Source organism: Mus pahari, chromosome 7 (assembly GCF_900095145.1).
Source record: "Mus pahari chromosome 7, PAHARI_EIJ_v1.1, whole genome shotgun sequence".
Classification (NCBI taxonomy): domain Eukaryota; kingdom Metazoa; phylum Chordata; class Mammalia; order Rodentia; family Muridae; genus Mus; species Mus pahari.
In genome coordinates, this window is record NC_034596.1 from 58163478 (window position 1) to 58187459 (window position 23982).

A 23982-nucleotide genomic window follows, 5' to 3' on the forward strand; every position below is an offset into this window, starting at 1 on the left:
GATTGGTAAAAATCCTTTCCCAATCTGTTGGTGGCCTTTTTGTCTTGTTGACAGTGTCTTTTGCCTTACAGAAGCTTTGCAATTTTATGAGGTCCAAGATTGTGTTCAGTTTAAGATTACAACAGCCCAATATTGAGTCTTGAAGCATGTTTAATGCAAAGTCCTACCCCAATTAAATGTGTTCTCACACCATCCTTTATTATTTAAATTTGGACAGGTCTGAATGAAAGCAGATTGTGAATTTGAGTATTGTACCTAAAATGTCCTATGGAGTCTTTGGATGTCTTATTCTATAAACATTAGGTTGGATCGTAGGCCTGACAATGGAGCATAGTCTCTAGTTGGTATGGGTGGATGTTAAAAGATTCTCTTTGTAATTCCTAGTACAAGGCTGTCCTAGTACAAGGCTGTCACATTCTGTGGTGTGACTGTCACCACATCAGCATTGTGCTCCAAAGGGGCACAGTCCTGTAGTCATTCTTGTATCTTCTTTATAGAATTCCTTTCTCCCTGAGGTTGGATAAAACTTTGCAGTTGCAATTCTGATGTTACATGGATAATGTTTCTCATGTGATACATGCTGTTGGCACTGGCCTGAGCATATTATGGTCAGGAGACACTGCCATGCATTAGGTTTCACTCTGTCAGACTTGATGTGAGGTTCAGCTCTGAGACAAATTTTCTTACTCTGACAAGCTAAAAGTATCTTTCCATCTGCTTAGAGTTTTTCTTGAGATTCGTGTGAACAACCATTTCCTATTTGCCCCTTTGATATAGTTCACTACATAATTAAAACTAGCTACCCTTTATTCTCATCCAGCTTATTAGGATCTTACTTGGGTGGTTTGTTGTATGACTAATTGCACAAATTGTTATTATTGCAATTGGTAGAAAAATCATATTCAAATTCCATTTTGTAGCTCTTCCTTAAATATTGAAATAACAGATACAATGGTTTTCAATTATACATACGTTTGGAAATGGTTAAGTACAATTAACATATTCATTACCCTACGTGTTTATCAATTTTTATGTGAATACTTAGAAGTCAATCTCTTTAATTTTCAAAAAAACCCATTGTAATAGCAATATTGGATTGACCATACTCTATGATTTATTTCATCATACTTTTTAACATTGTATGACACTTACATTGTCCTAACCAAGATGACTTGTATGGATTGAACTTCCATATTCTCATAACTTAAATGGATTGGCATGGCATAAAATGTTGGTGATTTAATTGAATCTGTCTTGTTATGTTGTTTTATGATGAATCTTCCTGTATCCTGTGTCCACCAATAACTGATTATCTCTGATGGAAATCCAATAGAAAAAAAAAACTCTTTGACTAAATACAAGTTATAACCATAGGCATCTAATAACATGTTTAGTTCCTCACGGAGATGTAGTAAATGCATTGTACTGTGAGGAAGAATCCAAGTTCTTTTAATTCTGCTCTTTCCTTAAAGGCACCCATAGTTGGGGAAAAAAAATCTTCTGAGTCTTACATGCGGGGAGAGATAGTATCTGCTCATATGAGAGAAAAAAATATGCTCTTCTCTTGAGGTCCTACTTACTGTCACTTCCTCTTCTGCAGGCTACTTATCTGTGAACCTTTTAGAGGAGAGCTTTCCCTTTCATCTACATCATCCATCCTCTTTATAGTTCATTTTTACTGACATACCAGAAAAAGAATAAAACTTTCCCTTATCTCACTATAACCTTTTGAGTGTATAGCTTGGGAAATATATTTCATATACAAAATAGCTTATCACTTGTCAACATATCTATCTATGTCACAGATTACTTTTACTGATACACTGCTGGCTTACTTACTACAAATTTTAAGTAGAATTTTCACTTTTCCTACATGCCTCAATCCTTTACAGAGTCCTTCTCACTTTTTTTTTCTGAATAACATGTATGGAGGTCTCTGCACACAGAAGCTAATTTTAAGGAAACTGATGTAAACGAGTCCTGGCTGACTGGTGTTACTATTCCAAACTACTGATGTCATAGCACTGTTGAGAATCTTTAACTGTTTTGTATGAGGCTGTCCTTTTTGACTTCTTTCTTTTCCCACATATTTTCTGTTAGAGGAAATGCACTTATCACAGTTATTTGTGGCATTTCTCAATATTCACAGATTTCTGATGACATTATAAATTCTGAGCAAAGGCAATCTGATCACACAAGTAAGGGTGTACTGGGAGGTACTGTTGGACAGAATCCAGTCTCCTTTCTACTAGCTATAATTTATATATTCTTTAAGGAATACATAGGATTCAGGATGGAAGCATTAGGAAGGTCACAGCCATATCTTAGCATGCCAAAATGAAATCATAGTTGGTATTTAAGCATATAATTAGCATTGCCATCCAAAAAACTTTTAAGTCAGTCATCAATACAGTGCACAAAGAGATCTGGAAAATAAGTGAAAAATTATGTTATGAGCTTAAAGATTCTCAAAAATCATTATCATTTTCTATAGTCAGAACACATAACACATATTCACAATGTGTAACCTAACATTCTAGGTGTGATGTTAGCTTCAGAAGGAGTCACTCTTAGTTACATTTAATCAGCTCATATGACCTGGAATTAATTAATAGTTCTGCTTTTGAGTTTATGTTTGAAAATGAAATGTATGCAATTTATGTGCAATTATATGAGGATTAAAAAGCATTTGAATGTACTTTGTATAGTACCAGAGAAGAAAAAGAACTATTAATGAAACACAGCTACAAGCTCTGGGACCTGCAACAGAGATCTGCCTGCAAGTTATGTGCAGAAAGTACCACAGAAAACATTGACACAACAGTCAAAAAATGCAAAAATGCAAAAAGCTAACCTGAAATATCCAGGAAATCTATGATTTATTTATTTATTACAATGAGAAGACCAAACCTAAGGATAACAGGTATAGAAGAGAGTAATGATTCCCAAAGGAAAGGGCCAGAAAGTACCTTCAACAAAGTTATAGAAAAAAACTTCCCTAATCTAAAGAAAGAGATGCCCATGAAGAAGCCTACAGAACTCCAAATAGATTGGAACAGAAAAGAAATTCCTCTTGTCATATGATAATCAAAACACCAAGTGCTTTAAACGAGTAAAGAATATTAAAAGGAAAAAAGGTCAAGTAACATATAAATGCAGACCTTCTAGAATTACACAAGACTTCTCACCAGAGATTATGAGAGCTAGAAGATCCTGGGCAGATCTCATACAGACCCTAAGAGAACACAAATGCCAACCCAACTCTCAATTACCATAGATGAAGAAACAAAAATTTTTCATGACATAACCAAATTTACACAGTATCTTTCCACAAATCCAGCCCTACAAAGGATAATAAATGGAAAACTCCAACACAGGAAGAGAAACTACACCCTAGAAAGAGCAAGAATGTAATATTTCAACAAACCTGAAAGAAGTTAGACACACAAACATAAAAATAACATCAAAAATAACAGGAAGCAACAACCAATGTTCCTTAATATCTCTTAACATCAATGGACTCAATTCCCCAATAAAAAGACAACGAATAACAGACTGGATACATAAACAATACCCAGCATTTTGTTGTATACAGGAAATGCACTTCAGTGTCAAAGTAAAACACTAACTCAGAGGAAGGGCTGGAAAACATTTATCTAAGCAAATGGTTTCAAAACACAATCTGGAGTAGCCATTCTCATATGGTGAAAAAAAAAAAGTGACTTTCAACAGAAAGTCATCAAAAATAATAATAATAAGGAAGGACACTTCATACTTATCAAAGGGAAAAAATCTACTAAGAACTCTCAATTCTGAACATACATGCTCCAAAAGCAAGGGCACCTACATTGATTAAAAAATAAAAATAAAAACAAAAAAAACTTTAGTAAAGCTAAAACACACACTGCACCTCACACAATAATTGTGGGGGACTTCAACACCCCACTTTCATCAATGGAGAGATCAGGGAAACACAAACTAAACAAAGACACCGTGAAACTAACAAAAGTTATGGACCAATCGATTTAACAGTTATCTATAGGACATTTCATCCTAAATCAAAAGAATATACTTTCTTCTCTGCATCTCATGGTACCTTCTCCAAAATTGACTATATAATCGGGCACAAAACATATGACAACAGATATAAGAAGATTAAAATAATCCCATGCATTCTATCAGAACACTACTGTGTCCTGAGAGGTTCTGCCAGTGCCTGACAAATAAAGAGGTAGATGCCCTCAGCCAACTATTGGACTGAGCACAAGGTCCCCAATGGAGGAGCTAGAGAAAGGACCAAAGGAGCACAAAGAGCTTGCAGCCTCATAGGAGGAACAACAATATGAACCTAACAGTACCTCCAGAGCTCCCAGGGACTAAAGCACTGTCCATAGAGTACACATGGAGGAATCCATGGTACCAGCTGCATTTGTAGCAGAGGTTGGCCTTGTGGGACATCAATGGGAGTTGAGGCCATTGGTCCTGAGAAGGCTAGATGCACCAGTGTAGGGGAATGCCAAGACAGGGAAGCAGTCCTGTCTTGAGTGGGTTGGTGAGCAGGGGGAGGGAGGATGCGATAGGGGATTTTCAGAGGGGAAACAAGGAAACGGGATAACATTTGTAATATAAATAAAGAAAATATCTAATAAAAATAAATGGTAATTACTGTTTTATTATTTAATTTTTTCTTATCTAGTTTCTAATGAAGCACATCCATAAAAATTCATATATACATATCTGTTACAATAAAATACATTTTCTCTTGAGTTAGATATGAAAATATAACCTAATGTGATACTACGAATCCACTGACCTATTTTTTTGTTTTATTTTTTGTTTGTTTGTTTGTTTTTTCAAGACATGGTTTCTCTGTGTAGTTCTGGCTGTCCTGGAACTCTGTATACCAGGCTGGCCTTGAACTCATGAATCTGACTGCCTCTGCCTCCCAAGTGCTGGGATTAAAGGCATGTGCCACCACTCCCGGCCCCTCCACTGACCTATTTAACTGTTTAAATTTAAGTATCGAAAGATAGGTTAATTCAGAATTTCTCCTATTCCACTTTTTGTTTTAATTGTATTTGCTCTAATTAAATGCCATTTTTTAAGCTTCAAAGAGTTTATTTAGCAACATGGGGATGTTTTATGGAATTTTACTAACTATATTCAATGATAATGAGTTTTACTAATAACTATTAAAGACCAGTTGATCATTATTATGTCATATTTTGACACCTGAGTGTGATCGACGTAATCATAATGTCTTTAATATGTGCCTTTATGGAGAGTGTGGTTTAAATTATTTGTGCTTCGTTGTCTTAGTAGTTATAAGCACCTGTTGCCCAACACCTATGTCAAGCAATTAACTACAACCTGTAAGTACAGCATCAAGGAACTAATGCTCTTGACTGGCCTCCACAAAAACTCACACACATACATATATGAAAACATTTAAATATGTAAATAAATAAATAAATTATGATTCTAAGTTCTCTAAAGAATTTACATAAACAGAAAATGAAAAATGTTCTTTGAATTATATAGTCAATTGTGTTTCACTGAATAAAATATCCTTGTCCGAAGTTGAACCACTTCAATATCTCCTACACTCAGAATCAGTGGACATTACTGATTGCTTCTGGGTGCCAGTCTGAACAATCCTACACCAGCAGACATATTAGAGCTCTCCTAAAGGGAGAGCAGCTGCAGGGGAATTCAGAAGCTTAACTCTGCTACACTGGTTTCTCTACTAAATACATTGTAATCTGTGTTGCTTGTAAAATCTCAATTTGCTTTGATACCCCACTCCAGTTGCCAAATAAACACTAGCTCTTGAGCATATGTTATGTAACACTCATAAGCAGAGAGTTGTATAAAAATCATTTTATAGTGTGTGTGCGGCATTTGCTTCTTTGCTTATACGTGAGTTGTTTTTGTGTCTGAGAAGAGTTTTCTTGAAAGAATATGTAATTCAGAGATGTGGAGAAATTATCTAAAGTGTTACAACAATGTTCCAACTTGGGGGTGTTACATCCCTTCTAAAATTCTTAGCCAAACTTACTTGTGTAACTTACAATTTGATATTTCCAGAGAGCAAGAGACAGATGTTTTAAATGCCTAGATTAAGCATCCATATGTTGTTAATATTTGTAGTTTTAAAAAAAATCATTATTATAGTAAAATATAATTACTGTCCAAGTGGTTATCAATATAATGATAAAACTCATTATATATTAATCCTGGTTTGGATATGGAGATGAAACTGTTTCCTTGCATGATTTCTGGTATTAAATATTTTGAAAAGTAAAGGTTCGCCTTGTGCTACTCACATTAGAAAGCTCCCACAAGCAATTTATTATTATCAATACTTAGAAATGTTAGGTAGAATTAAAGACAGTGGTTAGAGAGTTTTTATGCCTATTTTAAATTTATTAAAAAAATTTTTTTTTCAAGACAGGGTTTCTCTGTATAGCCCTGGCTGTCCTGGAACTCATTTTGTAGACCAGGCTGGCATCGAACTCAGAAATTTGCCTGCCTCTGCCTCCCAAGTGCTGGGATTAAAGGCATGTGCCACCAAGCCTGGCTATTCTAAATTTTAAACAGTCAAAACTTCAGTGACATTTCTATTATCTCTTGATACAGCAGTAAGTTGTTCTATGAAATAGGAAGCAAATTTAAATTTAGACATAATATAGAACTAAGTTAATATGTCTCTTAAAATCATCATCATTCATTTCTTACTAAATGACGGTGTAGTATCGTATAGTATCTTTGACTTAGTCAAGGTTTGTATTCTGCACAAAATATGATGACCAAGAAGCAAGTTGGGGAGGAAAGTGTTTATTCATCTTACACTTTCCACATTGCTGTTCCTCACTAAAGGAAGTCAGGGCTGGAACTCAAGCAGGCCAGGAAGCAGGAGCTGATGTGGAGGCCATGGGGGTCAGAAGTGGGTTCTGACTTATTGGCTTGCTACCCCTGGTTCAGCTTGCTTTCTTATAGAACCCATGACTACCAAGCTAGGGATGACACCACCCACAATGGATCCTCCCACCCTTGATCACTAATTGAGAAAGTGCCTTACAGCTGGAACTCCTGGAGGCATTTCCTCAAGGGTTTCTCCTTTCTCTGTGATAACTCCAGCTTGTGTCAAGTTGACACACAAAACCAGCCAACATACTTTTCATCTATATGTAGTTCTAAAATACTTGCAATAATTCCACGGACAGTTTCTACACAGATTTCTCCAAGATTCATAAATATGCCCACTACCACAACCTCTTTCACACAGACAGACCCTTACCTCCCTATGTGATCATATATAATATAGTATATATTTAAATTGTGATTCCTGGCTGTAATGTTCTTCAGTTTGACCTAGAATAATTTTATGATGTTTTGCACATGTTTCCAGAATGTGATATTTTCTCCAGGTAGTTGTCTCAGCATATTATATTTTATTGTAAATTTGTGCTTTTATTTAAGTTGGCATAGTTACTGGTATATAAGCCATTAAATTCCTTTGTCTTTTAAAGTGTTTGTAGTTTGTCTTCATATTTTCCTAAATGTTCTTATTTAGATTTTGTTTCTCATCAATTTACACAATGGCAATTTTCTACCATGTCTACAGTACTTTACAAAAGCTTATTTGGGTCCTTTTATTCTTCACCCATTTTTTTCGAATTGGAAACTTGTTGATTCAGGCTTTCATATAAATTATTTATTTATTTTTCTTTAATTTTTGTCCTTTTATCTTATGTATATTTTACATTTCCTATTGCGATGATAGATTTTATTTACATTTTCTCTCTGGGGTATACAACCTGCTCCATGTTGTGAATCTAAATGGACTATTTAAGTAACAAGAGTTAAATTACTTTGTATTTCTATACACAACACATTATGATGCTATTGTCTCAAAGTATAATTTCTGCCTTTTGATAATCAGGAAGAAAACAGGAGTTTCTTGTTACTTTTTAAAGATATTTATCCTATTTTTATGTATTATAAGGGTATAATATCTTCACCCATTAATTCATCATATATTCTGTTTCCCACTCATTTTATAATGACCCAAGTTCCTGATGTTAGATGCACCTTTCCTCTGAAGACAAAATATACTCTATTGTCTTACAGCTTTTTGTTTGTTGATAAGAAATGTCTTTGTTTCTGTGATGATTTTCCTTATATTTATGTTTTATTAAAATATTACTATATACAATTTAAAATGTTTCCCTTTTGCTTAGAGCCATTGAAGACACTTTCATAATCCCCCATCCCTTTTTCATGTAGATGGCTCAGTGAGTAGGTTAGTATTGTAATGTGTTTGCCTCACATTACATAATGGTTTTCATTTCTAGGAAGGCTTTTAAGATTTTTTTTCTTTTCCTCTGATTATTACAGCAAGATTGTGGTTTCTTCATTTTAAGCTCAGATACGTTTTAGAAATTGCATTTAGAAAATGGCTTCCCTGTACTTCTACAAGTGTGTCTTTGCTTTCCTATCATTTTCTGAACTTCAATTATATTTGTGTTGTGTTCTTGGTATTGTTCCACATATCACTAGATTTTTATTTACTTTTCTGGCAACCTCCTTATAATCCACCTTACGAGATACTAGATATCTGCCTCTGGTATATACTGAGTACCAATCAGTTCATTATTTAACTATGCCCTTCCAGTTGCCTGCTCATGAACCACCTGCATTATTTTCTTCCTGTTGTGGTTTTGGACAGTGTCTCCCAGAGAAATCACACCTCACTTTTTAAATTTACTACTTTACTTATCAGCATCATGCAAAATAACTTGGAGTATCTGAAACTGTGGGGGTTTTATTGCACATTTTGTTCCCCCATTGAAGGTCTAGTTCAATACTAGCAATCATCACAAAAACAAGACTCTACCAGTTGAGAATAATGAATTCACTATAGCTACATTAAGTAATACGTGAAACAAGTGAATATTATGGCATAACATTTTCACAAAAATATGTAATGCTTCTAGAAAAATTTACATTTTTATTGATTTTCAAATAAAGTTGGGTGATATGCTACAGCATTTTCTCGCTTGTGTAAAACAATATAGATAGATAGATAGATAGATAGATAGATAGATAGATAGATAGATAGATAGATAGATAGAAAGATAGAGAATAAGATACAGCTGCTTTTGGAGCCAGAATGTGAGGGTTTAACATCTCCTTTCAACTATTAGTTATAAACTATTCCAATAGCTAACATTCCACTCCTGCTTCTGAAGCTGTTGAGTGACTAAATAAGCTCATAATCTCTGGAACTCACTTGGGTAAAAAGAGTTGTCTTAAATCAGATTTCTGTTTCTTTTCTGAAACCCTAACTCTCTAATCTCAGGCACAAATCTCTCTCTCTCTCTCTCTCTCTCTCTCTCTCTCTCTCTCTCTCTCTCTCTCTCTCTCTCTCTGTATTTAAGTTGTTTGAGATACCTTGGACATATTTTAGAATGGTTCTCAATACACAGAATGATAGAAATCCTTTTTTAATTTCTTTCAATTAATATTACATCCTGTCTAGTTATATTATTCTTCCTTGGTGTCTACCACAGATAATAGACAAAGAATATTAATACTCATTTGATATATTAACCAATACTACAATTTCTGTGATCCTATTTATATAAAATATTCCAGTGCAGATATGAAATATACAATTATTGAATTTTGAACTCTCCTTTATATCTTTTTTGCAGGCTCTTAATCCTGATCTACAATGGAAAAATTCCTTTTTTACCTGTTTCTCATTGGCATAGCTGTGCGAGCTCAGATCTGTCCAAAGCGTTGTGTCTGTCAGATTTTGTCTCCAAATCTTGCAACCCTTTGTGCCAAGAAAGGGCTTCTATTTGTTCCACCAAACATTGACAGAAGAACTGTGGAGCTACGACTGGCAGACAATTTTGTTACAAATATCAAAAGGAAAGATTTTGCCAATATGACCAGCTTGGTGGACCTGACTCTATCCAGGAATACAATAAGTTTTATTACACCCCATGCTTTTGCTGATCTACGAAATTTGAGAGCACTGCATTTGAATAGCAACAGATTGACTAAAATTACAAATGATATGTTCAGTGGGCTTTCCAATCTCCACCATTTGATATTGAACAACAATCAGCTGACTTTAATTTCTTCCACAGCCTTCGACGATGTTTTTGCCCTTGAGGAGCTGGACCTGTCCTATAATAATCTAGAAACGATTCCCTGGGATGCTGTAGAGAAGATGGTGAGCTTGCACACCCTTAGTTTGGATCACAACATGATTGACAACATTCCTAAGGGTACTTTCTCCCACTTGCACAAGATGACTCGGCTAGATGTAACATCAAATAAACTGCAAAAGCTGCCTCCTGATCCTCTCTTTCAGCGAGCACAGGTGCTGGCCACCTCAGGAATCATAAGCCCATCGACTTTTGCATTGAGTTTTGGTGGAAACCCCTTGCATTGCAATTGTGAGTTGCTGTGGCTGAGGCGACTGTCGAGAGAAGACGACCTTGAGACGTGTGCTTCTCCTGCACTTTTAACTGGTCGTTATTTTTGGTCAATTCCTGAGGAAGAGTTTTTGTGTGAGCCTCCGCTCATCACTCGTCATACACATGAGATGAGAGTCTTGGAGGGTCAAAGGGCAACATTGAGGTGTAAAGCTAGAGGAGACCCTGAACCTGCCATTCATTGGATTTCTCCTGAAGGGAAGCTGATTTCAAATGCAACAAGATCTCTGGTGTATGATAATGGGACACTTGACATCCTTATAACAACTGTAAAAGATACAGGAGCTTTTACCTGTATTGCTTCCAATCCGGCAGGGGAAGCAACACAAACCGTGGATCTTCACATAATTAAACTCCCTCACCTACTAAACAGCACCAATCATATCCACGAGCCTGATCCTGGTTCTTCAGATATCTCCACATCCACTAAGTCAGGTTCGAATGCTAGCAGTAGTAATGGTGATACAAAAATGAGTCAAGACAAAATCGTGGTGGCAGAAGCAACTTCGTCAACAGCACTACTTAAATTTAATTTTCAAAGAAATATTCCCGGAATCCGTATGTTTCAAATCCAGTACAATGGTACTTACGATGACACCCTTGTTTACAGGTAAGAAAAATTCAGCCAAAATGGATCTTTGCTGACCAATATAGTGCAGGGTTTGTAAAGCACTATGTCTTTGTATTGTTTCTAAATGGAAACTGCTACAATGTGATGTAAATGTAGCAATCCAGCCTTATAGTGGATAATGTAATTTATGAACTGATAAGTATATGTGGGGAAGAAATTTGAATGGCATTGTTTTCAAATGGTATACATTTATATTTAATACTATGTCTATTATTTTTTAACTCATATGAGGGATGTGACTATCATACAAGCCAGATATACTTTAAAATTTCAAAAACATACCAGAATTTACACATCCACATGAGTGTTCTTTCCTTCAAGGAAGTCACGTGGGGAGGCTATCCCATTACTCCAAAGATGCAGCCATTGCTCAAAGCAGTTTTGGAGTTATCTTTAGAACCTTCGGCATACTATTTTGAATATCCTCAGTGGTGGCAAATCTTCGTCTTTGAGGGTGAGTTTCAGTTTTGGAAACAAGCTTTTTGGAATCAAGTCTTGTGAAAAAGGTGGGTGACCAAATGGGTATTGCCACTCTTGGGTGATAAATAGGATGTAACTATAAACTAATGAGACTGATTCTTTGAATGGTTGAGTTATGTGTGTGTATGCTGTTTTATGTGCATGGGTTCTTAAGATACTTCCAAAGAGACTGAACATCATATTTTGAGCAGTGAAAGTATCACTGGAGTTATGTATCCAAGTACTGGACAGGACAGTGATGGAGAACTTGCATCTGCTAATGAGTTTCTGGTATGTTTTTCTAAAGTTCAGCCTCATTGATTTATAGTCGCATCTTGTCCAATTTTCAGGTGGAAATTCACAATTTTTATTCCATATAATCTTACACATGACATATTATTATTACCCCTAGGAAATGATATAAAGTCACAGTTTTGAAAAACTATAATCTTTTAGGTCAGTTTAGTTCTTATATATAGAAGCTAAATCCTTGAAAATAATTTGTGTTCCATTCATGTATAGAAATGAGATTAATTTCTTAAAATAAATGTACACTAGTGGGAAAAATAAAAAAGTATCTTAGCTAGCTATGTAATCAATCCTTGACCAGGTTCTACCTGATTGAGTTTTAATTTCCTCATCTTTAAAAAGAGAACAATTAGGCTAAGTGGTTTCTAATATCCCTCTCATCAGTAAATGGATGTGGTGGCACACTATGACATATGAGTATTAGCAAAATGTAGTTTACTGCTCTCTCACAGGCTCTCCACAGATGATATTCAACTGTTATTCAATGAGAAATGCTGACCTCACCATACTTTCCTGTACTGTCCATACATTATAAGTGTTAACTCTGTGATAAGCCACATTTTGCTTGCAAAATCCCAAAGGGGAAAAAAAAAATCTTTGTAGTGCTGAGAACCTTGCTGAATTCCAGACCATAGTGAATGTCATCTTCAAAACATCAATATCCATTCCATTGCATTTTATAAAGTTTATACATTGATATACAACATTTACAATACACTGATTGATTGGCAGCATTGATTTTGATTATGAACACCTGCTCTAGTAATATTTTTGGTGCATTCAGAGCACACTGTGTATTTTGTGTCCCATTTTATTTTTTTATAATTCATTTTCAGGAAAATTTATAGTTTCACTCTTTACTTCCAAAATAATTATACTTTAAATTTTATTTGGTTACATCTTAGAAAAAAAGTTAGCAATAAATAGGAACCCATAAAAATCATTTCTGTGGAATGGCTTGAGAAATTTCTCTAAACTTAAAAACAACAACAAAAAAAGTGTTCTGATTGAGATTGTCACCAACATATGTTGGTTCAGTGAATTCATACTCTTACCAAATGCTTTGTGTCCTGGTTATTGCTCACACATGAACATCGCACTCATTAAAATAAACTGGAAACCAAGGCAGAAGAAATCACGATGTCTGTAAATAAAATCTGTTCATCCTGGAAACAGTAGAAGTTAGTAAAGATAGCCTCAGCAGGTTCCGTTCCATAGCAGCTTATTACTGATTTGGAAAGCAAATTCTCGGAGTCACAGTTCCATTCTGGTTGCTAATGTGATTGTCAGTGTTTTCTTTCCCTTCAAATTGCCTTTCAGCCATTGAGGTGCTGTAAGTGCTAAATGGATTTGTTTAGTAGTCAGATAATGTCATAGTCACACCTTTCGAAAGCAATTTGTCATAAATGATTTTTTTAGCAATGGCTTTTTATTAGGAGTTCTGCTTTGCCAAGCATTGTAATTAGTAAGCTTGTCACGGCCTGGTGTAGGCTCCATTAATATAATTCGAACTGTAACAATGAGCTTTCAGCTGTTCTAACTGGGTAAATATAAGATCAGTTCACATCTCCATGTTTCAGATCTGCTGTAAATGTGCTTATATTAATGAGGACTGAAGGAGACAGAGCTAAAGTCATGATGACTTTGCAAGTATGTGTTGTTTGTTGCTGATACTAACACCTATTCCATTGTCCCTCAGAATGATACCTCCTACGAGCAAAACATTTCTGGTCAATAATCTGGCATCTGGAACTATGTATGACTTGTGTGTCTTGGCCATATATGACGATGGCATCACTTCCCTCACTGCCACAAGAGTCGTGGGTTGCATCCAGTTTACTACGGAACAGGATTATGTCCGTTGCCACTTTATGCAGTCCCAGTTTTTGGGTGGCACCATGATTATTATCATTGGTGGAATCATTGTTGCATCCGTGTTGGTTTTCATCATCATACTAATGATCCGGTATAAGGTTTGTAACAATAATGGGCAACACAAGGTCACGAAGGTTAGCAACGTTTATTCTCAGACTAATGGGGCTCAGATGCAAGGCTGCAGTGTCACGCTGCCCCAGTCCATGTCCAAACAAGCCATGGGCCATGAAGAGAATGCCCAGTGCTGTAAAGTTGCCAGTGACAATGCAATTCAGTCTTCAGAAACATGTTCGAGTCAGGACTCTTCTACCACTACCTCTGCTTTGCCTCCTACCTGGACTTCAAGTGCGCCTGTGTCTCAAAAGCAGAAAAGAAAGACTGGCACGAAGCCAAGTGCTGAGCCGCAGAGTGAAGCTGTCACAAATGTTGAGTCCCAAAACACTAACAGGAACAACTCAACTGCCTTGCAGTTAGCTAGCTGCCCTCCTGATTCTGTTACAGAGGGGCCCACATCTCAAAGAGCACATACCAAGCCAAGTAAGTTTCTCACTGTGCCTGCTGAGGGAGCTAGAGCCAGGCACAGGGCCTCCCTCAGTGGAGGCTTAAAGGACTCTTTTCACTATGGTAATTCCCAGCTGTCTCTTAAGAGAAGCATGTCTATGAATGCAATGTGGACTTAGCACTGCGCTTTTGATGTTTGCTGTGAAAAAGAAACTGTTTTAAATATGTAGTGCGTATACGAATCCCTTATGTAATCTACTTTCTCTTTTGAAAAAGCACAGAGATAATTCACACAGGAAATTGAAATTTGAAGTTCTTCTCTTGTGTCTGATACTTTCATTTCAGGTGTTTAGAAACCTTCTAAGAGATCAGAGAATAGTACCTTCATATACATGCATGAAGGTTACATGAATAAAATGGCAAACTTGGGAGAGCAAGATACCACAACAGTGCCTTCTCCTTCCCTAAGGCTAATATACAAGCCCTCCGACAGTAAATCATATTTTTGAAAAATGGTACTCACAGGGCCAAGAGATTTCTCAGCCTGTAAAGGCACCAAGCCTGCCAATCCTGACCACTTAGTGAATGGGAACCAATAGTGGAAAGAGAAGACAAACTTCCACAAATTGCCCTCTGACGTTCATGCTAGTCTCACAGCCCCATCTACACAAAATGAGTAACAGTTTCTTAGGTAAAACCCTATCACATAAAAATTAGATTTCTGTAATTTAAATAGAAATCTGTTTATGAATAATTGAAATTTTTCAGTGAAGGTACTACATTATTTTCAGTGGCAATTATGTTGTAAGGAATAATGCAATATTTCAATTTATTATTCAAATTAAGTATTACCAGGAAGGCTAAAGTGAGTAACCTTCTAAAGAAGAGTTCAGGCTCCTAAATTGGTTCAGGTGCCTAAATTGGTCTAAGCTACTTTTGTTTCATAATTCAGATTCTTCAGAGGAAGATAATATAAAAAGAAATTTATTTTACATTTATCATATATGCTAATCCATATAAATATAAAGGTGATCACAATTATTCTGAGCACAACTGTTGAATGAATGTGTTTTATTTTTTAATAAAAGGTAAAGAATCAGATAAAGATGTAAGCCTGATTTTTCAAACAGGTGTTTGCTTTTATCAGCAAGAAAATAAAAATTTCTAAAGGAGGACTCATCCCTTTAACACATTGCTCATTAACCAGAGTGACTTTTTTTCTCTTATTTGCTATAAATGTGCTGTTGATTGATTGTCTTTTAAAGTAAAACTTAAGAAAAAAAAAAGACTATGGTAAACGTAGTCATATGTATTATAGTGGGGATACAATATTTTTATGAAGTATGTAAAATTAGTTGTATGTTTCCTTGATAAAACATTCTTGGAGTTTCATTGAAGTCATGATTCATAGATATATACCTGTATGGAGTTATTAAATGATACATGGTTCTACTTTTTTCTTTCCAATTTTACTTTCATTTTACTGTGAGGCTGTGTCATATGCAAAATTTTAGACCCTCAACTCAGCACACAGGTATCCCAAACTGATCTCACTCCCACTTTGAGGTTAAGATTACCTTCAAGGTTCACATATATTTTTATTGGATATTTTATTTATTTAAATTTCAAATGTCATTTTGCTGAAGGGTTTTGCAACCTCATGGGAAGAACAACAATATCAACCAAACAGAACTCCCAGGGTCTAAACTACCCATCAAGGTCAACTTACACACATGCTTCCACTGCCCATGTGGTGGGATTACAGAATTGCACCACCACATCTGCCTCAAATTAAGTCAATTAATTTAAATTTGGCAGAGGCCCATCTTATGACATGTGCTTCCTCTAGCTACTATTAAATGATGGGTCAGATTGAAATGACTGGATAAGAGTTTAGTGCCAGCCTTCATAACTGTTTTAGAGCTTGTAGAGCAGGCTCGTTCGTGCTTTCTAAATCCCATCCCTTTCTTGCTTCCTTTGTGAGGATTTGCTTTTCATTGAGCAAAGGCTAATCTTTCTCCACTGCCCCTATCGACAGCTCCTCGAGGACATGTACGGTCACCTGTGTGGCCACAGTTCATAAAAGCATAGCACCTCTCAAGGTAGAATGACTCTCCGCACTGCTATGGTAACAAGGATAATTCAAACTGTATTTGGAATTCACACTGATCAAATTATTTCTAAGGAAGTACAGAATGGCAGCAGCATGTTAATCTTTCCATTCTAAGATTTACCAACTTCTTACCACACCGTGGAATGGTCAAAGTTTTCTAGTCTTCACAGAGAGAAGCTTATGGAGGACAAGAAGACCTGGAGATCAAAGAGAGTAGGCCACTCAGCGTGCCTGTTGGAAACTACTGAGAGACTCCAATCTTACAATAGCTTTGTTTTTAGAAATGATCACCCTGCTCAGGCATCTTTTGAAGGATAGATTGATAATATTTCACTTCCCATAGGCATTTGAAAATCCTTGACGTTATACCATTTGAAAATTGACTAAAGTTATTAAAAATAATTAATGTTTTTTAGTATTTTCATAAGACTTTTCATGCTTGGAACTTTGTCTCTTAAACATAAATATCTAAGCCAGCTTTAACTTTGGAAAATTTATATTTCAAGAGATCAACAAAAATCTATCATATCAAGAAAGATATCTGATGTTCATGTGTACAAGATACCATCATATGATTGCAGTTTTGCTTATGGAGAAAATTAATATTATCTATTATAATGTCTGATACAGAATAAATGCCTAGTTGACTGAATGTGTAAACTGATAGATAAATGCATGAGTAGCTCTAGGAATGGAGGTATTATTATTACAAATATTCATGGCTCTGACTAATTAACATCATGATGACTGTGGTCCAGAAATTAATTACATTCCTAAGCAATCAGAGATTCCATGCTCTCCTTGGTTTTCATTTGCCCTATGGTATAGTTCTAACTTAACCTGCCATACATATGTGGTCTTCTTTGTTGTCTTTTTTTTACTATAGGCAGAAATGGTATATGATTTTTATTACCCTTTCTTCATTATTTCATTTTAATTTTAGCCCTAGAACATTATCAGTTTGTTATAAGCAAAAAACATGTCTTTGTTACTGAAGTAGATTTAAAAATTTCTTACTCTGAATGTTTATATAAAACATTATGTATCCCTCACTAAAATGCTTTGGTTCTTTTTGTATAATTGTTCATTGATTTAGAAATTCTAAACAAAAATTAATGTAGTGTCAAAAAAATACAGCCTTCAAAGACTACAGTCTTCAAAGTTTTCTCAGTATTCTAGGAAAGAACAGTTTGTTTTGATGACTATTATATTTGGGACCTCCGTCTTTATTAATATATAAATCTGTTCTATAAAACTGTGTAAACCAGATGTGGGAATCAGTAACCACGACAGTGTCTAGTTTATTTCCTATAGAATGTTCCCCAAAATTAAAGGACTCCAACATGTCTCACTAGCTGATGCATTAAACCAACTGATTTTACCTACTTCAAAGATATAGTTTGATAAAGTTTTAGAATATAATTTCAAAATATTCTGTTATCTAGTGACACAAAAATATATTCAGTAAAATATTTGTATTTTCTTTGAAATAATTCACTTTCAAAACTTTAATACAGTCCATTTTCCTCTTCAGTTTTAAGCACTCATAAAGTGATTGCTGTCAATATAACTTCATTTGTTTTACTTGATTTAATTGCAGAAATGTAACTTTTACTTAGAAATTAAACAAATAATCAGAAAATTCTAAGTAATTATTTCCTGTTTTCTAAATTTTAGTATTCCTTTTATGCTTATGGTCAGGTATAAACTTAATAAAACTTTCTTCAAATGCAAATCTTTAATTTTTTTTGTAGACATAAAAGACTCTGTATTTGTCTTGTAAATGAAATTGTATATTTTTTTCAAAGAGGGAAGCAAACAAGAGATTGTTGTTTTCTTGGTCTTGATGATATACAAGTGCTGTTTATAATGTTAAGTGAGGCATGGACATTTAGTCACACAGAGAGGATTGTTCTCTTCCTCAGACTGTTCATTGACATGAGAGTAGCCCCTAGCATTGCATGCTTCTGTGTGAGCCAGGAAAATGTTCGGTGTAACGACTTCAGTAATGCCATAGGTTGGATGGGAAAGTACAATACTTTTCTTCTTAGTACCAATATTGATATTATAATTATATAATAATAATAATAATAATAATAATAATAATAATGGAAATAATGCTTAAGTACCTTAATATGTAAGTGTAAATGGAATTGAATTTCTTTTATGGTTATGAAATATGTAATTAAGGACCTGGATATACAGCTTAGTACTTGAGTGATCTTAGTGTTATTGCAGGGAACCTGGTTTCAGTTCCTAGTACACACAATGTGGCTTGTAACTTCTGTCATTCCAGTTATGGAGGACTGGGGGACGCAATTTCTCTTCTGAATTCTTTAGTGTCCAAAATATATATGGTACACATCATTTCCCTCATGTCTACACATATACACATAAAACAAGAAGATGTACATTTCTTTATTTTTCATCGTTTTCACTTTTATTAGATATTCTTTATTTACATTTCGAATTTTATCCCCTTTCCTCATTTCCACTTCACCTCCCCCCCCAGATCCCATCCTCCCTCCCCCTGCTCACTATCCCACCCACTCCTGCTTCCCTGTCCTGGCACTCCCCTACACTGGGGCACTGAGCCTTCACAAGGCCAAGGGCCATCTTAGAAAACATGAAAAGTATGATCAAATTTCATAAAAGAAAGAAAAAGCTCACCAAAATTAATAAGATTTTTATGTCATTTTTAAAGACCATTTTTTCAGAATGACCAAATTATAGACCCAAAAACTAAAAAGGTGAACAAGGAAATTTCCTTAGCCATGATTTCATAAGCACTATGAGTTTTATGTTCCTTTCCATTGTTTTCCAGAGGAAATGACTGTTTTAACAGAACATAAATCTACACAAAAAGTTTCATTAATATGTTCCCATGATTCAGCTACCCTTCAATGTCATTTCATTATAAGTGGGACAGAAATTACAAGTTTATAACTGGAACTGTATTAAAATATTATATTATCTCATGGTGATAATACAAATGCATTTGAAATGTTATTAAAATTTATAACTAGTCATTATAACAAAGGAAGTGGTGAGTAATTGTTATGGCTGAGTTCAGCTGTTTCAGTACATATTAAATAACTAAAGGAAATATTGAATATATTTGCATATTGTGTATTTGTACAGATGATGTATAGATAGATATACTTTTATATATCCACTGATTTCTAGAAGTTAGCTAAAATCATATAATACAATTTAATAAGTTTGAAATTAGTTAAATATAGTTAGGTTTCAAAGGAGTGTCAAAGAAATTTTCCCAAGCTATGTCTATCATTTTTAAGATAAGCATCAAATTGCATATTTTCTAATACATATTAGTCATTTGAACTTTCTAATTATTTACATCCTCATTTCATCTTTCTTCTTAAAGTGGTTAACATTATGGTTACAAATATATATATATATAATGTTCTAGAAAAAGCCATGAACCTGTGGTTATTTTTAATATATTCATTTTAGTTGTGGTTATACACCTTATCTCATTTAACACACACATTATGCAGTTTATGTCATTTTGCTGCATATTATACAAGTAAATAAATATCAAAATATTAGAATAAATTTATATTATGAAGTGCAGTTTGATTCAACCATAATCAAATTGCTGAACTATTTCCTACCTATAACATTTATGAAAATCCTAACCAACAGGATCTATTTTAAATTCAAATAAATATTTGTGCTCAATGAGTTCATATATAAAAACAAATTAATATTTCACCTTTTCCTAACATATATTATAAAATCTGGCAACTATCCTTAAAGACCCTTAACCCTTTCCATTTTAAATAGTTAATAGTATTTCATAAGATTACATTCTTCAAAGAAATAGAATATATCCAACCAGGGTTGTATCATGATATTGAGCATTTATATATAAATGGTAATTTAGATGAAATTTTATGTAGGATCTTATTTGTACTATCTTACTTAGAAATAGATGACATAAGAGTATTTGTAGACTAGATATTAACTGATGGTTAATACTGTTTTCATATCTCTCTGGCAATTATGTATGAATTCTTTTACCTACTTAGAACTTTGTAGTTTCCATGTTTTTCATGGACAGCTCTGCAGCTGAAATGCTATTTCTGGGATGAATAAAAATAGAAACCTGACTATCTCATTGAACTACATTGGCTCTAAATTTGCAGACATGTCATTCATATATATATATTCATTAAAATTAAACTTATATTAGTAAATGTATCAAATAGCTGCAGAAAACTATAAAATGACAAAGCTAATTGTTATTCTACAAGAAAATGTTCAGTTCAGCAATAACAGTGTGAGTAGGGTGTTAGAAACTGATCTAAAAGAACAAAAGAAGTAAAGAAATAATTAAACTTTGCAAATCTCCTTCCCAGATGCTTTGCTGACTAATGTTGACCAGAATGTCCAGGAAACCCAGGTGAGATGTTTACTAACAGTAAATTACTTCAAAACCACAGAGATTTGCTACTGTGTGTGTGAAAATTTAATTGCTGACAAGTTAGTGCCTTGATTTGAGATTGTCCATTAAATCAAGTACTTAGCAATATAAACTGCTGTTTACTTGGGGTCAAAAATGGGTCTGGACCAACTCCTGATGTACATAAATGTTGTTGGGATCAAAGCTAGTTCGAGTTCTGACATTACTTGGACCCTGGAGCAACTCTTGCTGTCATTTCTGATTTAAATCACTTTTACAACTCTTCTGTACACACATATATCTTTGTATGAATATACTGACCCGTGCCTGACATCTGTCTTTGTCAGGACACCTTCAGCCATGCCTCTCATCCCTGTCCTACTGTCCTACTGTGAGATGAGATAATACATTTTGCCTGGTTGAAAAAGATATTCCCTTACACAGCATTGCAAAATGAACGAAGTTGTTTTACATGAAGGTCTCATGAGCCTTATTGGAGGCAATGTTTTTGTCAGTTATCAATTACTCTTCTTGAGAGCTGTTTCGTTTTTATTTAAATTTTCAAGTAAGAATTTGATTCCTTCATTTTAGTTGGGTCAGAAAATGTGTTCCTAGAATGGAGGGACACTGAAGCAGTCTGTCCAAACAGCTGGACGTTTCAACCATTTGTTTGAGGTTTTAAGTCGGGGGGGGGGGGGAATCTTTTGAAAATTTGAAAAAAAAAAAACCCTGCATGTTTTCCAACATCAAAGTTATTTTAACAATATATGTAACATACCACATATGTGTGTGTGTGTAAATTTATATATGTACATATATAAAAATTTGCACATTGTGTCATACTTAATAGTAAAGTCCATCTCTAAAGAAGACCAAACATTTTTATGTATTTTTTTCCTAACACCATTTTTGAGTTTCTTTTTTCTCCTAATATTTTATTTCTTATCCACTTTTTACCCTGATGATCATAGCCACCCTCCCTCTTCTCCTTCTTGTCCCACCCTTACAATTCTCTCCTTCTATTGCCCCCTCACATTTTCCTCAAGGAAGGGGAGCCTCCCCTTGACTTGGATATTAGCCCTCTATCAGATGTGTAGTTAGGAAACATTATTTCCCAGTATGTAGGTTGCCAATTTGTCCTATTGCCGATGTGCTTTGCCTTACAGAAGCTTTACAATTTCATGAGCTACCATTTATCAATTCTTGGTCTTAGAGCATGAGCCATTCGAGTTCTGTTTAGTAAATTTCCCCCGTGCCAATGAGTTCAAGGCTCTCTCCCACTTTCTCTTCTATTAGATTTAGTGTATCTGGTTTTATATTGAGGTTCTCAATCTACTTAGACTTGAAATTTGTGCAAGGTGACAAATATAGATCTGTTTTCATTTTTCTACATACAGAATACCAGTTGGAGCATCACCATTTATTGAAGATGCGTTCCTTTTTCCATTGTATAATTTTGGCTCCTTTGTAAAAGGCTAGTCTTCCATAAATGTGTGGGGTTTTATTTCTGTCTTCAATTTGATTCCATTGACAAGTGTGTACCAATACACATGCAGTATTTATCACTGTTGCTCTGTAGTATAGCTTGAGGTCAGTAATGGTGACTCCCCCAAAAGTTCTTATTAAAAATTGTTTTTGCTATTCTGGGATTTTTTACTTTTAAAAATTTTTTTCTTTCCATGACTTTGAAAAGTTGTGTTGGAATTTTGATGGGATTGTGTTAAATCTTGGTGATTGCTTTTGGTTGGATGGCCATTTTTTGACATTGTAATTTTTCCAATTCGTGAGCATAGGAGATCTCTCCATTTTATGAAATCTTTTTTGATTTATTTCTTGAGAGACTTGAGGTTCTTTTCATACAGATCTTTCACTTGCTTGGTTAGAGTTACCCTAAGATATTTTATATTATTTGTGACTATTGTAAAGGGTGTTATTTCTCTTATTTCTTTCTCAGCCCATTTATCATTTGCATAAAGGAAGGCTCCTGATTTGTTAGAGTTAAATTTGTATCCAGCTACTTTGCTGAAGTTGTTTATCAGCTATAGAAGTCCTCTGGTAGAATTTTTGGGGTTGCTTATATATACTATCATATTATCTGTAAATAGTGATAACTATTGCAGTATTATTTGTATCTCTGTCTCTTTCCCAAAGTTCTATAGCTTCTATAGCTTCTCCCTTCCCAATCCTCCTTTCCTTTCTTCTCTATTCTTCCAAATTCTCTATTGATTTTCCTGTCCTTTTTTTTTTAAAAGAAAAATTTAAAGTTCATTTATTGTTGGAGTTTGGGCACCCAAATTAACTAAACCTTAAGGTGGGTTAAGTAACGAATTAGATTCAGGTAATTGCTATATCAGAAGCATTTCAAAGTCATGCTTAGTTATGGGACAAAGAGAAGCAGAAGAGTGAATACCAAAGACTATTCAACACATTCCAAGGGTATTATGCATCACTATGACTCTTCTGTTTCATTTTTCAAAGTGGAATTTAGAGGTTAGCCTTTGTCCTTACTTTGAAGATTATCAGTACTGCTATACAAAATAAAATCCTGTCAGAGTGATGGATTCATAAAATTTTTAACAATGAGTTTTTAATCACACAGAATTTAGTGCTCCTTATAGAAAATTTGAACATATGATTAAAACAAAATGTAAATATGTGTCAGCCACTATCTACATCCTTATATATACAGAAATCCGTAACTTCATGTAGTTTATGGTTTGCTTTGAGTGAGTGAGAAAAGTGTGTAATATATGAGTTTTTAAAATTCTTTTTTTGAGTCTTTAAAATTCTTAATAATGACTTTTTAAATGTTTTTAAGAAATAAAGTTAATACCTTAATGTCATAGAAATATTTCATTTGTTATTTTTCATTTTTGTGTTTTCTATAATCATTACCAAGAAAACTGACACCCAAAGGAGAAAAATGTTTATTAAATCAGTGTTAAAATCTCATTCACTCATTAGGCAGTTCTCATTCCATTTATATATAAGATTTTCAGCTGTGTATGACTGACCTATAGGTATTCTTGGAACATTTAAGTTATTTTAGCTATTTCAGGCCCATCATTCCTACAGGATAAAGGTCAATGCTCTTCTGAGGAGGCTGTGTTCCAAAGCTTTCTCACATGTTACTTTTGGGTGTAAGTGCTCT

The 23982-nt window shown here is 34.5% G+C and overlaps 1 protein-coding gene across 3 annotated transcripts in view; it reads left to right on the forward strand.

Moving 5' to 3' along the window:
* Positions 1-23982, forward strand: part of Lrfn5 (leucine rich repeat and fibronectin type III domain containing 5) — a 307094-nt gene that overhangs the window by 279634 nt on the left and 3478 nt on the right. The window contains exons 3-5 of one of the 3 annotated variants that reach the window (XR_003844237.1): positions 9720-11124; positions 11467-11599; positions 13613-13673. Coding sequence is in view for 2 of the 3 variants with exons in the window: in XM_021201685.2 (XP_021057344.1) it covers positions 9740-11124; positions 13613-14468 (2241 nt within the window). In the remaining variant the exon portion in view is untranslated. Of the gene's footprint in view, positions 1-9719; positions 11125-11466; positions 11600-13612; positions 14961-20787; positions 20832-23982 lie in introns of those variants that run through there. The other 2 variants (XM_021201686.2, XM_021201685.2) reach the window with 2 other exon arrangements.